General features: G+C 51.3%; 1 protein-coding gene across 1 annotated transcript; it reads left to right on the top strand.

Moving 5' to 3' along the window:
• Positions 1–17202, top strand: LOC148116170 (H-2 class II histocompatibility antigen, E-S beta chain-like). Its single transcript, XM_087885410.1, has 4 exons — positions 1–173; positions 1266–1538; positions 7943–8224; positions 17027–17202. The coding sequence occupies exons 1-4, from the start codon at positions 89–91 to the stop codon at positions 17200–17202; spliced, it is 816 nt and encodes a 271-aa protein (XP_087741536.1). The 5' UTR covers positions 1–88.
• The last annotated feature ends 358 nt before the right edge of the window (positions 17203–17560 follow it).

Genomic DNA, 17560 nt, shown 5'->3' with positions numbered 1-17560 from the left:
CGCCCCGCCCCCCTGCAGACCCTCCGATTCCTCCTCTGGGGCTGGGAGCGTCTTTCTCCTCCCTTTGGGGCGCTTGTGGGGAGCCTCCATGGCTTTTCTTGGGGTCCCCCTGATGCTGCTGCTGGGGGCGCTGGCCCGGATCCCCGGGAGCGAAGGGGGGAAGGAGACCCCCGGTAAGGAGGGGGCTGGGCGGGGGAGGAGGGGGCTGGGAAGGGGGAAGGAAGCCGATGGGTCCCCGGAGCCTCCAGCAGCCTCGATCTCTGCGTGGTCTCCTCTCCTTCCTCCCCACAGCCCCCCCCCCAGGAGGACGGAGAGGGACCCTAATCCTAACCCTTCCCCCATGTAGCCCAGGTGGGGGTCGCAGCCTCTCCTGTGCCTGGGTGGGAGGGGGCTGCAGGGAAAGAGGAAGGGGAGGAAAAGCGAAAGAGGGAAACTGAGGCATTTTCAGCCCTGAATCCCCAGAAGGGAAAAGAGGCATTTGAGCAAAAGTTTTTGGGCTTCTTCAGAAACTTCCGTTTTTCTCCTGAATCTCAACTTTGAGGCTTTGGAGGTCAGGCAAGAGGGGGGCTTCGGGCCCTTCTGGGGAGACCCTGAATTTGGGGAAGAGAGCAAGAACCCCCATAATTCCCCTGGAGGAGAGGGGGAAGGGAGGGAGAAGGAGGGAGCGGCAGACCCTCCCTTTGAGAGGTTCTGGGGGGGGCTGCACTGCAGGGTCTCTTTGGGGAGGGGGAGAGGAATCAGGAGTCCCCCAAAGGGAGGGAGCTGGGCTGAAGATTAGGGGGAAGAAGAAAGGGGGGGAGAGAGGGAGGGAAGGTGGGGTTTGAAGGGTTGGGAGACCCCGGGAGAGTCGGTCTAGATGTCCTCATTGTGGCCCCTCCCCAGATCCCCTCCCAAAGGAAGAGAGAGTGGGGGGGATGGAAGCTACTTTCCCTCTAGCCCCCCCATCCTTCCTGCCCCTTGAGATGCAACCTTCCCTGCAGAGACTGAATGGGATCGCTGGACCAGTTGAGCTTCTGCCTGCCTTTTCCCACCCCTCCCCCTCTTCCCTCCCCTCCCCCCTCCAGACCCCCCAGGAAGCCTCCCTTCCTCTCTGGGACTGAGAGTTCCCGCTCCCTCCTCCAGGGGGCGTCTTCCCCCAGTCTCTCTCAGAAGGACTCCCGCAACTCCCCCCTCCCGCTTGGATCCCCCCTCCTCTCCCAGGGGCTGGGAGCGATGGGCCCTGGAGTCCCTCCTGACGGCCTTCCCCCTCCTCCTCCCCCTCGCAGCCCATTTCCTCTACCAGCAGAAGTCCGAGTGCCGCTTCCTCAACGGGACGCAGCGGGTGAGATACCTGGACCGCTACTTCTACGACCGGCAGGAATATCTCCACTTCGACAGCGACCTCGGGAAGTACGTGGCCGTTATGGAGTTGGGGAAGGTGGATGCGGACGCTTTCAACAGGGATGAGGGCATCATGCAGTACAAGAAGGCCCAAGTGGATCGCCTCTGCCGGCACAACTACGAGATTCTCCAGAGGCATTCCGTGGTTGGCCGGAGAAGTGAGTTCGGGGGGGGGGGGAAGAGAGTTTGGGGGGAGTTTGGGGGAGGGGACCCCCTTTTCCTTCCCTTGATTGAGACTCTCCCGGGTGAAGATTTAGTGGTTCTTTCAAAAGCAAGGATGACTCCAATTCAGTGGAAAAATCAATTCATTCATTTATGAAGAGACTTAATTGAAAGGCTTCAGGGGATTCAGGCTGCCTCCTCCTCTCTGCCCCCCCCCAGCAAAGCCCCAGAGCCCCCTTGGGAGCCCTTTCCAGAAGGCCAGTAAGGGGGTCCTCATTAAAAAAATCCTTTCTCTCCAGGTCTCAGTTCTCTCTATTCTTCATTCTGAGTCATTTCCACTCCCGCATCTTTTCAATCCAATAAATAAATAGTAAGTAAAATAAATGAATATATAAAATTAAATAAATAAATGAAGAATAAATAAATGAGAATCTAAATAAATAAATAAATATATAAATAAATAAATAATAAAATAAATAACTAATAAAATAAACTAAAGAAAGAAAGAATAATAATAAATTAACTAAATAATAAAATAAATTTAATAAATAATAAACTAACTAAATAATAGAATAAATAATAAACTAATCATAGCAATAAATAAACTAAACAATAAAATCGATCAATCAATCCAGATAGAATTTATACAACAGTTGTATACAGTGTACAACTATCAGGAGCCCAAGGCGGAGGAGCGCCTGATTGGCCGGGGAGGTGAGTCTGGGGGAGGGGGGCTCTTCCCTGGGAGGGGAACGCCGGGACCCCCCTTTCCTTTCATTCCTTTCATTCCTTGGGATCCTCCCGGATGGAGGTTTTGCTCCTCATTTATTTATTTATTTATTCTGCACTCTCAGATGGACAAAATCTTCTTCCCAGGCTCCAAACTCTCCTCCTGCCTGGAATCTGGGATCCCTTCGATCCATTTCCCCCCCTACAAGAAAATCCATCCAGATAGGTTTCTTTTGGGGGGGGGGCACAAGAATTGTCAAGTATTTGCAAGCCATTGGCACATATATCATACAGACACTAGTGGAGGCAGGAAGTGCCCCCACCCCTATGTGGAGAGGAGGGGCTTACACTGAGTATAAAACCCCCTCTAACCTTTCCACCATGCTCTCTTTTACGTTTGTTCTCCATGAGACATGATCTTTGATAGGGGTAGTCACACACGCTGTGTGCCCCCTATCCTAATGGATATTAAGACAGCCTTTGTATATAGTTAATATGTTTTGTTATATGAATAAATACATTTATCACATTTATTCATGCACCTGCCTTTGGACTCTTCTATGCTCCTGGGTGTTTCTACGACTCCAATTTCCACAGAATGGTAGCAGAGGGAATGGTAGCAGAACTCCACTCCAGGAGCTGTTGAAAAGGCGAGATGCCCTCCAAAATAACCTGTGAGAGAAGCTCCCCTGTTGTGACCAGAGGCCTTCAACAGAGGAGAACTTCACAGCAGCCCCAGTCTGAATCAACGATGGAAAACATTGAAGGGGGTTTCCATCCAGCTACACCCTGGCAGCCAGAGGCCACCCAGATGCAGCAAGAGATCCCAGGGGCCGAGCCAGGCAATGCTGGAGAAGGCTTCTTCAGCACTGACGAAGAGGGGGCAGAAGGACCAGATGAAAGCCTGGACAGGCAAGTGGCTGAGATGTCAGAAGAGGAGTGCAGAGCAGCGCTGGCCTCCCTCCTGAAGACAAGGGCAGCAGCCAGAGAGAGGCCTGAGGAGGCAGCACCAGAGATGCCTGCCATCCCGGTAAGGACTCCCCTGCCTGATCTCTCCAAGATGGCGCCTGCCGCCAGAGAGACTCCCCCCCCCACCCAGTTTCCCGCCAAACAAAATGGCTGCCAGGCCACTTCCGGAGGCAACTTCCTCCAAGATGGCTGCTCCCCTGGGCACTTTGCCAGCACCACGAGCCAGGCCCTCCCCAGCCCCACAGCCCAGGCCTACAACGCCAGCCAGTCAGTTCAGCCTTCCAGCGGCCCAGAGGACCACTCCGAGCCCACAAGCCCCTTGCCAGGCCCTGCCTGCCACGGCAAACATCAAAGAGGCCATAGAGGCCCTGGTCGCTGCCCTGGAACTTATGGAGCAACCACCCACCGCCCCCCCCCGAGGCCCCAGACCCAGCTGCCCACTCAAGGAGGGCCCCAAATCCAACCTCCCACCCCCGGAGGAACCCAGATGGACCTGCAGCCTCCCACCCCCCACTGCAGAGGCGCTCACCATTCACTGAATGCTCCAGGGAGGCCCAGGCTGAGGCCTCCGCACCTTTCCGGCCCTGCTGGGATGATCCAGAGCTGCAATCCTGCTCCTCTGATGGAGAAGAGGAGATCCAGAGACATTTCCAGGCCTATCCAGCCCATGGACCTCATCTGATGGGCCTCCAGTCTCCAGAAAGATCTCCAGGCCTTCTTCCCACTCCTCCAAGGTTTCCCCGCCACACAGCTGATGTTCGGGCCTATTCTGAGGCTCCAGCCAGACCTGACTTCAGAGCTCAGAGAGGGAGATCGGAGCTCCAACAAGAAAAGGCTTTGGAGCATGCTCCATTTCCTGCACGTGCCCAGTTGCTTCAAACTACAGAAGGACTACAAAAAGGAGCCAGACCTATGCAATCGATCCCAGGCTTAGGGATCCCAATGCCATTCACAACAGGCTTTTTTCAGCCATTTAAACAACTCCCCATGCAGTTTAATGGCAATAATTTTGTAACTTTGCCAAATAATTTTGAAAAATTACATTTAAGTGGTCAGAATTTTAAAAAATGGTGTAAAGAGATTCAGATAATTCTCTTAAGAGAAAATACTCTGGACATAATCAAAAGACCACCCCCTTTACCTTGGAGCCCTGAAATTGAGTTCCTGCATAAAAGAGCTTACACAACCCTGTTAAGTTCTATAGACACAGCTCTGTATGCCAGTCTTTCAGATGGCCTCACAGCTCAGGAAGTTTGGACTGCCCTATATAATTTGTTCCATAGTGACAATATGGCTGCAACCAGCAGATTGTCAAGAATTTTCCATAACTATAAACTCAAACCTGGTGTCAAAATGGGGGAACATTTGGCAACGCTTAAAGCCATGAGGGATGAGCTTATACAGAGGGGGGAGCCTGTTCCTGAATCCACTTTAATTAGTGTGATGTTGAACTCCCTAGACAAATCCTGGAGTCCCTTTATTATTTCTCTAGAAGGGGTTTCTAGGGAACAAAGAAATATAGAATACTTTTCTGGCCGCTTTATTGAGGAAGATTTAAGGCGCAGAGATGAGGAACAACAAGAAATGAAGGAGGCATATCACAGGCCTAGGCCTCAGAGGAGGCGCCAGGACACAAGTGAAAGGATTAATACCCTTCCCACCTGCTTTGACTGTGGCATACAAGGTCACTTTAAAAGGGAGTGCCCTCGCTCTAGGGCCAACACGGCTGGACTTAAGTACAGTAAAAATAAAAGAGGCCGTGGAAGAGGGGGAGGTGGTCATAAAGGATACCAATTCTGTAGTGTCACTAGTGACAATCACACCTCCCAGGTAAAGGATGCTGAGGGGCTGTGGCTTCTTGATTCAGGTGCATCAACGCATATAGCCAACACGAAGCCACGATTTAAGGTTTTACACCCACTCAAGTCCTCAGTAAAAGTTGCCACTGGGGACAAGGCAGAGGTAACTGGGGAAGGCGTGATCAATGTGCCTGGTATAGGAGATGTCACAGGGGCACTGTATGTTCCCTCAATCAAGAACAACCTTTTAAGCATCTTAAAATTGACTGAGGATAAAAACGTAAAACTGGTTTTTGAGAAGGGTGGAGGTTATGTTTCCGAAAATGGGGGTGTTGTTGGCAATATTGTAAAAATCAACAATTTGCCTTATTTTTCCCCAAAAGCACAGGTCAAAAGGCACAAGAAACCTAACAAGAGGGCTCAGGGAGCTAACGCCCAGATAGAGCAGAAAGCTTCTGTGCCAGCCCTCAGGTTGTCCAAATCCGAATATTATGGATTGGCACACAAGGATAGCCCAGAGTTCCAAAATAATACTCTATTTAGGTCAGTGATTGGCTCATTACTATATATAAGTAACTGGAGCCGTCCAGATATTGCCCTGGCCATAAACCTGCTATCTAGACAAGTGGAACATCCTACCCAGTTCCACTGGTTGGCCATTAAAAAGCTATTAAGGTATCTCAAGACCACAGCAGATTACGTGCTTCGCTTGGAACCTGAGAATAGAGACAAGGCCCAATTAAAATGCTTCGCGGATGCGGACTGGGCCGGAGATACCAAGACACGTAGGAGTACTTCGGGCTTCTTGGTACTATTAAATGAGGCACCCATCCATTGGCATGTGGGGCAACAGAAATTTGTTTCGTGCTCCACCGCTGAGGCCGAATATGCATGCTTATCAGAGGCAGGGAACGATCTGATATGGTTTGATGCCTTAATTTCTAGCATCTGGACACCACCGACTTTGCCCATCCAAATTATAGAAGACAACACCGGGGCCATAGGCATTGCCAAAGCCTATGCGGTGGGAAAAAGGTCCAGACATATTGATATCCGCTATCAAAATGTTAGGCAACTAGTAGAGATGGGGTTTATATCTTTATCACATTGTCAAACCAAATATCAAACAGCTGATATTTTCACAAAACCTCTACCAGCAGATAGGCACAAAGATCTGTGTAAAAAGTTATGTCTCACAGGGTAAAATTTGTTGTGCATTGCATTTGTATGTTTGCATGCCATCGGCTCGCAAGGAGGGGAACTGTCAAGTATTTGCAAGCCATTGGCACATATATCATACAGACACTAGTGGAGGCAGGAAGTGCCCCCACCCCTATGTGGAGAGGAGGGGCTTACACTGAGTATAAAACCCCCTCTAACCTTTCCACCTTGCTCTCTCTTTTACGTTTGTTCTCCAGGAGACATGATCTTTGATAGGGGTAGTCACACACGCTGTGTGCCCCCTACCCTAATGGATATTAAGACAGCCTTTGTATATAGTTAATATGTTTTGTTATATGAATAAATACATTTATCACATTTATTCATGCATCTGCCTTTGGACTCTTCTATGCTCCTGGGTGTTTCTACGATCCCAATCTCCACACGTACCGACCACATTCCGACCGTCAGACTCGGGGGAAGGGCCCTGTGGTAGGGGATAGTGTTGTGACTCCGACCCCCGAGGCCGACATATCGGAGGGAGAAGGCTCCGAACATGAAGGAGAGGAGTTGGCCAGGCCTCCCCCTCCAGGACCTCCTCTCTGGCAATGCCTCAGGTGTCTCCCAAAGGAGAAGAGCTTGGCCAGGAGCCCGGTATCTCCTCGCAGTCGGACAGTGATGGAGATAAGTCTTGGCTGGATCCACGCCAGCATCGGAGAGACAAGCGCACGCAGCAGAAAAGGAGGCGTGCCAGAGATTAAGATGAGTCACTGGACCACACCCCACAGGGGATAAAAGGGGGTGAGGTGCCCATTCAGACTCTGTGACGGACAAAACTAACTACTAGCGACTCACATTGTATCTTTGAAACAACGTTATCTACCTTGGATTTAATACGGACTGGACTTGACAATTCTTGAACTGTGTGTATCTTGTTTGGGTTTATCTGTCGAAGGAACAACCCCTCCCTTTATGAGTAAAGTTCTTGGCAAGCAGCTACTGGGTTGCTGCCAATCCTCTTATCGAAAGAATTTGTTGTCTGCCAGTTTTATTTAACCCCTGGATATCTGTTTGTGTGCGTGTGTGAGACCGGGACAGAACAGGGTGTTGGGAGCCCCAAGATGGGGGACTTTAACCAACTTCCTTCTGGGTGGAGCTGCATTGTCCCAGAGACCCAGTTGGCAATTCTGGAGATTCTCCTGGACTCCCAGAGAGCAGGTGGCAGTCACGGCTAGGAGAGTGTCTGTAAGACTTTGGGTTAGTTGTGGCCACTTTGGCAAATAAATTTTAAAAATAACTAAATTTATTAAACAAACAAACAAATGTTGTGGTATTGCACCTAATTAAAAGTGTGGTTTCATTTTCAACAAGATCCCATGAATCATCCAACTCGTGCTGCATCTGTCCTTCTTGTCTTCTGCGTTATTTACTTCCATGTCCACCACATCTGGCAGAAGGTTCCTTCCACCTCTGGGCGTTTCCAGCATTTATCCCTGTCAGACATGCCTATTTGGGGAATTCTTTTTGGAGACTGTAATTGGTCCCAATCAGGAAGGATTTAGTGTTTTTCCCTCTTTCAGGATCCCTTTTAATTTCTTGCTGCAATTTACTTTGGAAGATGACTTAAAACACAGTATATTTTCAGGAGTGAAAAGGGATCTTGGCCTGAACTAACCAACTTGGTCTTCCATTCTGGGCCCTGTTGTGTCTCTCATGTGGCTCCTTCTCCTCCTTCCCTCCAGCCAAGCCCACCGTCTCCATCTCCCCCACCAAGATGGACCCCTCCTCCCCCAACACCATCCTCCTCTGCACTGCGACGGGCTTTTATCCCGTGGAGATCGAGGTCCAGTGGCTGAAGAACGGGCAGCTGGAGGAGGAGGGCGTGGCCTTTGGGGAGGAGCTCCAGAACGGAGACTGGACCTACCAGCTCCAGGTGATGCTGGAGACCCAGCCCCAACGGGGGGATGTCTACACTTGCAAGGTGGGGCATGCCAGCCTGGAGGCCCCCATCACCATCCAGTGGGGTAAGCCCCTCCCTCCCCTCCCTCCCTTCCTGCCCTGAGAAGGGGGAGAAACCCACCCCATGGGGGGAGACGGAATGGACCCTCCTGGGGGAAGGTGGGCCTGATCCTCCTGCTCAGGTGAGGCTCCTTCTCCTTCCCCAGAGCCCCGTTCCTCCAGCTCTGCCAGGAGCAAACTCTGGACGGGGATCATGGGGGCCGTGATAGGAGTGGCCTTCCTGGCTGTGGGGCTCTTCTCCTACCTGAAGAGCAAGAAAGGTGAGTCTGGGGGGCTGGAGGAGAGGTTGTGGGGAGGGGACCCTCATCAAGCTTAGCAGGTGGCCAGGAGGGGCCCCTGGAGGAATATTTGTGGGAACTTCTGTTCTTCAAGCAGTTATTAAGTGAAGATCCTGCAAACTATTATGGGCTATCAAAGGGGATAGGGACACCCCACCAGTCCTCCAGCCCATAAAGGTTTCTGATTGAGTCTTTTTCACTTTCCAGCAATTCCCATCCAACCTCCTGCAGGTGAGTTTCTCCTCTTCCCCCTTATCTGAACCCCTCCTACAAGTTATTGGTGGTTTTTAAATTTCCTTAATTGTTCCTTAAAAAAAACATACCTGGACAATATCTCCTTGCTGTAGATACAGCAGATTTTTGATTTTTGGCAGCTTTTCCTTACAGAACTCTGAAAAAGTATTGCAATCAAAAACAAAAAACACCCAAATGCTAAAATCTTGCCCAAAATTTTTCCAAGTTTTGGGAAATTGCAAAAGGGAAGGGAAGGTGGGGGCCATTCCTTCCCATTCCTCCCTTGGGGAGGGAGCACCCCAGGTTTAGATTCCCCCACGGATTTTGTAAGCACCCCACCCATTCTGTTAGGGTCACTGTGGAGAGGGGTTCCCAAGGGTATTCAGGCATGGGGACAAATTCCACCCTGTGGCTATTTTAGAAGGGGTGAATCCCGTGCTACTATGCACTGCGGTATTGTAGGTCACTTCAGCAAATGGCAGGAGATCTGCCCAGCTAAATTGCTGATAATGAACATAGCATCTCAGGTATTGTTCTATCATTGCATTAACTCGTTCTATACCTTCGTTCGTCCTCGGGTGGGAGGTGGAGCTAAGTCCTTGAGATGAACCTATCAACTTAATGAACTCCCTCCAAAACTTCGCCCTGAACTGCACCCCACCCTCCGGTCCGAGAGGATCCTTCTTGGCACCCCATGCAGACTCCTTTGGGTTCATTAGTTGGAACCTGGACAGGCTCTTCTTCCTGACCCCCCTTCTCCTTGTGAGGATTCCCACAATTTCTGGCCAAGTGAGCCCCGGCTCCCCCCTTTGCTGCCACCCCCATCGTAGCCCCGTCTTCTTTCTTCATATGAAGCATCCCAGCCTTTTCCTCCCTGAAATGGGCGGATTCTCTCTCTGTGTGTCCCTGCCTGTCAACCACCCCCCTGCAGTGTGGGTCTGCCTTGGGGGTGGGGGATGAAAGGGAAGAAGAATATATTATTTACAGGAAAAGTGTCTCCTTATATTCTGATTTTCTCCCCCATCTCTTTTTCTACAGCACTCATGAATTAAACCTGCTCTCCGATGCAAAAGCATATTTTTTATTTAACAGCTGAAGACTCTTTGTCCTGTTTGCAACCTGTGAGAAATGGAGGCTGAAGGTGGCAGTTTGGGGGGAGGAGGAGAATGGCAGCCTGGACCTTCTCCTGCTGAGACACACACACGGCCCAGCTTCCTTTCAGGGCCTCTCTTCCTTGTGAGGGAGGGGTGGAGACCATCTAGACTGTCCCCAGGGATGCTAGGTGGACCTGTCACTCCAGACCCCTCAACTCTCCTGGCTTTGAACCCACAGCAGCTTCATCTACATTATTCTTCCTCCCACTCACTTCCCTTCCCTTCGCTTTGCTATAAAATAATAAACTTCAGATGTAAGAAAACCCTGGAATCCTCTCTTCCTCTTCCTCCTCTTCCTCTTTGCTGCCCCCGCAAGAGGCTCCTCCCTCCGCTGCCTTTGGATCCACCATCCCGGCTACTTTTGGTCCGAAGCCAGAACTGGTTCAGGAGGAAGGTGGGCAGATCCAGGGAGGCGAAGGGGCAGGACCCCCCTTTCTGCTCAGAGGCCCCCTTGCTCTGCTTCCCCTCAAGCCCCCTTTGGAGGAGCAGAAGGGCAGCAGGCACGGTCCTCCCTAAGTATTTGTGGGGAGCCATTGGGGGGCACCCAAGATTCCCCTACATTCACCCAGCCATTTCAGCCATTTTTCTCCTTCACAACTGGAGGGTCCTGCCCCATTTTGGCACCCAATGGCTCCCTCCCTCTTTGGGGCTCAGATTCAAATGGTATAGAGTCTCCTGCTCAATGGTATAAATGGTGTAGGCCTGAGCAGGAGGTTGGACTAGATGACCTCCAAGGAATCCATCTGAAGCTGTTCCTGGTGCAGAAGACATTGCCACGGAGGGGAAGACCTGCTCTCTGGGAAAAAGGGGGGGTGTTCAAACGGGCAGCCCTGAGTGGAAGACCCCTCCCTTCTCCCCATCACCCCTAGATGCCCCTAGACAGCCCTCCAACTGAGCCTCGCCCTCTCCAGAGGTCATCCAGACTGACTCTGCAGGACTCCAGTGGCCTCCATCACCGAGGCAGAATTTCCCCCTCCCCTTCCTCATCTGGGGTCTCGGAGCCACCACAGGAAAAAGAGGTCGGAGTGTGATTGTAGGAATTGTCTGAAATTGCCTGAGAAGATTTGGGCTCCTTTGAGCAATGCCTCCCCTTGCAAGACAGTGTGCAAGAACCTGGAGAAGGGACAACACCAAATGTACCAATGGCAGGAGAGGAAAAAATTAGACCGGACCTCCTTAAGAAAAAAATAAAGTCTTGTGTTGATTCATTGTTTAGGGGAACTGAAACAGCCGTTTCTAAGACGGACAATCAAACTAAGGGGGTTGGTTGTTTCCCAGGAGCAACTATCAAAGACGTGACTGAGGGGCTTACAGAAATAATGAAGCCCACAGATTCTTATCCCTTTTTCCTCTTTCATGCTGGGAGGAATGAAAAAGTCCCTGGAAACGATGCCGAGAGACTCGGAGCAGGTGGGCAAGGGAGCCATAGAGTTGGGGGCACAGGGGGATTTCTCTTCCACTCTCCCAATAAAGGGAACCATCCAAGGAGGGAAGGCAGCACCTTGGAAGTCAAGCCTGGCTTAGGGGATGGTTCTCTTGAGGGAAATTGGGATTCTTGGACCATGGTCCACAACACCCACATGGGGGGCTTCTGGCAGGGGTTGAGCTGCCCCTCAGAAGAACCCAGAAGGTCGGCTTTGGACACCAACCGGCTCGCCTCATCCGAAGGGCTTGAAAGTGAGACCGAAGTGGGAGGGAGACAAAGTTTTAGAAGCAAATTCCAAGCTCAAATCTCAGGGGAATCAACCGAATGGAAAGAAAGAAGGGAAACTCGGAGACAGAGCAGGAGATGTAGAAAGCAAATATGGGGTCAGTCAAAGAGGGACTCAGATGCCTCTGCACGGATGCTCATAGTACGAGGAATAAACAGGGTGAAGGTGGAGCCCAAAGGCAGGTGTGACATTGTTGCAATCACCAAAACTTCATGGGATGAAACCCAAAATTGGGAGGTGCAACGAAAGAGGTTTAATGCGGAGGAATCAGGCAGCAGCTGTCCAAAGGAAGTGGGAGACACGGACACAAACTTGTAGTTTTATGTAAATAAATGTATTTCACATCTACATTCACAGCAGACAAGAGAGTCGGGAATGCCGGGAGATTGTGAGGTAAATCTCAAACAGCATTCTGAGCCCATGGAAGAAAAAGGCGGGAAAAAGGGAAACTCCCCCTTTCCACCCAAAGCAACCAATCAGAGCGCAGATCACCTCATACAGGAGCCTGCACACACTCAGCCACAACGGTGTGTTCTGGACCATTGTGCATTTTCCTCTTCCAGCTATTCCATTTAATATCTTCACATTTAAAGTGCTCCAAAGAAACAGACCCAATAAAAGAAGAGAGGGAGTTGCACTATGTATATAAAAAATAAACTGATCTAGAAACGCAACAGAAGAAAGAAAAACCTCCTTCAATGCATTTGGGTTGACATAAAAGGGGAGAAAAGAGGGATGGGGGAATATTCGGAGCCTCCCAACCAACCAGAGGAAACAGATGAAGGTTCTGTTACTTAGCTGAGGCCCGTAGGAAGCTCCCCCACTTTTTTCAGTGCCATTGTAACTTCGAACGGTCGCTAAATGAACCATCATGAGTCAAGGACTCCTTCCTTCAATGGGCTTTAACTGAGGGAGAAAAGGACCAGAGAGCTATAATGAGGTGGTGGGGAGGGGCCCCTTCAGCCGCTTCCAATGGGGCAGAGGACCTTGTGGCTGCCCCACCTGCAGACTCAGCCATGGGGCGGAGGAGGAGGAGGAGGAGGGGAGTCCCTGAGGGAGAATGGAGGCTTGTTGCCTGCTGGATCCTGGCCAGGTCCTCAGTTCCGCTTCGGAGGAGCCCAAAGCTTCAGGCTGGGGAAGCGAAGCCCAAGCGCCTCTGCAGCTCTTGGGGGCTGGAGAAGGAAGGGCTGCTCTGTGTGTGTGTGTGTGTGTGTGTGTGTGTGTGTGTGTGTGTGTGATGTCAGGAAGAACTCAGAGAGAATCAAAGTCTTGTGGGGGAGGGGAAAGTTCTGCTTTGATCAGGAGAGCGATGGGATCCCACCAGAGTCTCTCTGGATCTGGGGCCAATTTTGGGTGACTGGCTGTCACCCAAAACACACAATTGTGGGGCAGGTTCGGACTCTGCCGCCTCCTTCAGCTGCAGGAGGGGACCCAGTTCTGGCCTGCTGAGGCTGGTGCTGCCCCTCCCCCCATCCCAGGAGAGGATCCAGGCCACCTCAGGATAGGCGCCCTGTGGGATGTCTGCCTGCTGCAGCTGGGAGAGGGTGGGGGCTCTGATCTGGCATCACCAACCATTAGCTGGCATTTTATCCTCAGCCCTCAACAGCTGGCAGCTGCCCAGCCTCCGATGCCCTCACCCAGCTGAGAGAGATGGGCCTGGTGAGCCTGAGGATGGGAGACCACCAGGAAGCCTCTGGGCTGCTCTATAGGCTGAAACTCCTCCAAGACAAGGAGGGAGAAGCTTCAGGCCCTCCTCGACCTCCTCTCCCTCAAAAGATTCCCTTCCCATTCCTCTCTCAGCCTTGCCTGATCTCCCTGGATCTCTCCTCCCCCTCCCCCCTTTCTCAGTTCCTGCCGTTTGGAAGACCTCGAGGGAACCCAATTCCCCTTGTCCAGAGAGAGGGGACAAGGTTAAAATGAGTGGGGGTCTCACCTTCCTTGGTCACCTCTAAACACAGTAGCCTTTTAGCCTATCCCACCTGAGGCTCAACGTGCAAGGGAAGAAATTCGGGGTCTCCCAGCCCCTCTTTACGCTCTTCCCCCGGGAGCCCTCCCCCCTTTCCTGCCGGTCTCCGGTCCTGCGTCAGGAGGGAGAAAAGGCTGCCCACGCAGAGCAGGAGGGAAAACTGGGGGAGGGAGGGAGTTTGGAGGGAGCCAGGGGGAAGAATGAGGGGGAGCGAAGAGAGGGAGGGGGAGGGAGAGGGGGAGGGGAAAGCAAGACGAGGGAGCATGGAATTCTATTTCTGACTTCCAGAAAGTCAAACATCGGATTCACCCAATGAAAAATGGAGCTTTGGGAGCGTCATCCGTCTCCAGGCAGAGGAGCCTCCGAGGGGTCCTTTGGGGGAGATGGTTCTCGGAGGGGGGGGGGATGTTCAGCTGTTCAGCCTGGATTTGGCCTTTTTGTCCGCCCATCGAGCCCTTCCGAGGACCCGGGAGAGGCGGAGGTGGGAGTTTGATGGCGCCAAAGGTCTCCTCCTGGCGGGATTTCAGCAGTTGCAAGCAGAGCTGCCTTCCGCAATTGACTGAGGGGGATTTGGTCCATGCCTGACCCTCACCCTGAAGGGCAGGAAAGGGGAGTCTGTGGGGCTGGAGAGGAAGGGGGGCATCTGGTGGAGGAAGGTCTTGTTGGGCCAGGAAGTCTGACCCCTGGGAGATCCACCCTGCCTAGGTAGGTCGAGGTCAGGGTGGAGAAATGTATTTGGGGATTTTTCTGATACCTGGAAATGCAACATACGGAATCCAGAATAACAGAGTTGAGAGGGGCCCTGGAGGTCATCTAGTCCAACCCCCTGTTCAAGCAGGAGAGCTTATGCCCCTCTGGTCAAAGGGCTGCCCAGTTTCTCCCTCAAAGCCTCCAGGGATGGAGCAGCCACAACCTCTGGAGGGGAGCCGGCTCTCTAACATCTGCAGGGCAAAGTCTGATCTTGAAGGGCTGGGTGTGATCTGGATGATCCCTTCTTCACATGACGGAGGGATCCAGCCTGTCTGGATAGGTAGGAAGCAGTGGGGAGAAATCTACTTGGAGAGCTTCCTCCCATCAGGAAACGTCATGGGATCTATCGATGGGGAGGGGGCTCCTCTGACTCCCCCAGCCCAGGAAGGCTCCTGATTGGCTCTTTTTTTCTCCTTCCAGCAACTCCCATCCGACCTCCTGCAGGTGAGTTTCTCCTCTTCCTCCCTCACCTGAACCCCTCCCCCTCCCCCCAGTTTTTAAAAATCCTTTCATTCTTCCTTTTTTTAAAAAAAATCATTTCTAAACAGATCGAACCGCCCTCAAGCTCTCCCTGCAGGGCCTCCGTGCTCCAGACGAAGGAAAGCCTTGAAATTTCAGCCAGATTTTCCTTATGCAAAACTCCACCATGAGGTGCCCTCAAACACCAAAACAGACACACACAAAGCACGAAAACTTCCTCCAGGTTCTGGGAGGCTGCAGGAGGGAAGGGGGGGAGGATCCCTGTCTTTGGGGGAGGGGGAGGGAGCACTGCAGGCTCTAAATTGCCCTTCCTGTCCCCCCCCTTTTCCTTCTGACATTTCTGGCTCCCCCCTTTGCTGCCTCCCCCATGGCCTCCCCATCTTCCTCCTGCTCAATAGGAAACCTCTGGAGGGAGGGAGGGAGGGAGGGAGGGAGGCCTCCCCTTTGATTAACCCCCTAATTAAGTCAATTAGGGACAATTTCCCTCTTCTCCCTGGAGCCCCCCTTGGCAGCCTCATGGCTGAACTCAGACCCCCCCTTGGAAGTCCCAGGAGAGGAGATGGGGAGGCATCATCTGAGAACCAATGAATCAATGCAGCCCCCCCATCTGGAATCGGGGGGGGGAGGAGGGGGGCTCCATCCCTGGAGATCTTCAAGAGGTCAGAGAGCCATTTGTCCGGGGTGGTATAGGGGCTCCTGCCTCGGCCAGGGGGGGGCTGGACTAGAAGGTCTCTAAGGTCCCCTTCAGCCTTTGAGTCTCCCTCTCCCTATCGCCCTCCCCCCACCTGAAGCCTTCGGCCCCCCCAGCCCCTCCTGCATAGGGGGAAGGGGGAGAAACCCTGGGACTGTCCTTAAAAGGGGAAGCTGCCGGGGACCCTCCTGGCGCTGGGCTGAACCCCCGATGGTCTCCCCTCCTCCGGTCCTTCAGGGGGATGATTCTCCCCCCCCCAATTCTCTTTTTCCCCCCCCCAGCTCACCAGCAGCCATTCTGGAACTGAAGCCGACCTCTATGCGGTGGGTCAGAAAACCCCACAGCACTTATTGACAACCAGAAGTTTTCCTCTCGGGATTCCTGGACAAGGAACTTGAAATATAAATTAATGACTTTATTACTGGACCTGCTGACTGCAGCAAGAATTCCTCATATGCAAAAATGGAGAGAAACCTCCATCCCCAGGAGGGACGAAGTGATGGAATGAAAAAGTGGGCAGAGATGGAGAAATAAACTTTTTGAGCAGAGGAAAGAAGAGATTTCCAGCTGTTTTTCTACCTGGAAGCCACTTCTGGACTTTTATGTTGAGGCTGGAAAAAAAGTGAATCCTGGACTTTTGGGGTTTACGGATTAAGTTAAATTGTTGGTATAGAAATGGTTAAAATTTACTTAGAGAAGAAATAAAAACCGAGGCTCCCAAATTGTTGGAAATGTGGCCATGGTCAGGGCACCTTCTTTCATATGTGGTGGACATGCCCCGAAGCAAAAAGATACTGGAGCAAAATTCTGAGATGGTTGAAAGACATAATTAAAGAAGAAATCGATTTGAATCCAGAAATATTTCTCCTGGGAATGGCAAAGAAAGGGTATGGAAAGGAAAAGGTCCACCTCCTAATACACATAACTACAGCTGCCAGACTGGCGTACGCTCAATACTGGAAAAAGAAAGACCCACCACCAGACGACCTTATAATCAGCAAAATACTAGAGTGTGCAGAGATAAGTAAATTAACACACGAGATAAACGATGATGAAAATTCAGATTATGATACTGTGTGGGGAAGATGGTACGAATGGATAAATGATAGAATTAAGGAAGGAGTAAAAGGTATAGAAATTAATTAGAAATGTATAGTATAAATGACACCAGATATTTTTTTCATGTATATATGTATAAACACTGCGAATCCGATGTCAAACAGAATTGTTATTATATTTTACTTGTGTAAAAAAAAACCCAATAAAGTGTAAATAAAAAAATAAATAAATTGTTGGTATAGAAATGGTTAAAATTTTCTTACAGAAGAAGTAAAAACCGAGGCTCCAATTTCACTTGCTGAGAAAAGATTTTTTCCTCTCTTTTTTCCTTTTGCCCTTTATCCCCCACTTCTCCTTCCCTTTCTTTCCCTTCCCCATTTCCCATTTCCCTAAGACTTTTATTTTCTCTTTCACGCCCTTATAATCTTAATAAAAAAATCATAAAAAGGAGCCTTTTGTTTTAGGGGCCTTCCTGTCCCACAGCCAAAAAAGGCAAATCTCATCACGATTCCACTCTAGAGCTGCACCATCAGATGCCAAAATGTTACTTTATATATTTTTTTCTGCTGAAAGTAGAGATTGTGGTGCATTATGGCGAAGATGTGGACGTTCTCCGAGGAAAGGAGCGGGAAGCGGAGGAGAAACGGCCGAACTTCTGAGCGTGGGGGGGGGGGAGCCCCGAAGGACCCTCGAGCTCTGCCTCCACTTTGCCCTCCTGGACTCTCAGCAGCTCCACCCTGGGCCCCTCTGGGCACTCTGGGAACTCAAAGGGCATCTAGTCCGCACCTCCAGGCGCCCAAAGGGGGATGGGAGGAGAATCCTGGGTGGGTGGGTGGGAAAAGGAAGTCCACGCTCCCCTCCGCTTCTCTCTCTGCGTGGAACTCTCTCCTGCATCGGGCGAAGTCAAGGGAGGCTCTGCCCGGAGACCGATGACGCTGCAGAAGGCAGGATTCCCATTGGTCCTCCTGCTCTTTCTGGACTCCCCCTCTTCCGAAGTCTGGGGAAACCTCCTCCCCC

Source organism: Pantherophis guttatus, chromosome 2 (genome assembly GCF_059756535.1).
Source record: "Pantherophis guttatus breed Tessera chromosome 2, ASM5975653v1, whole genome shotgun sequence".
NCBI classification, from domain to species: domain Eukaryota; kingdom Metazoa; phylum Chordata; class Lepidosauria; order Squamata; family Colubridae; genus Pantherophis; species Pantherophis guttatus.
This window is presented reverse-complemented; position numbering and strand designations above follow the sequence as displayed.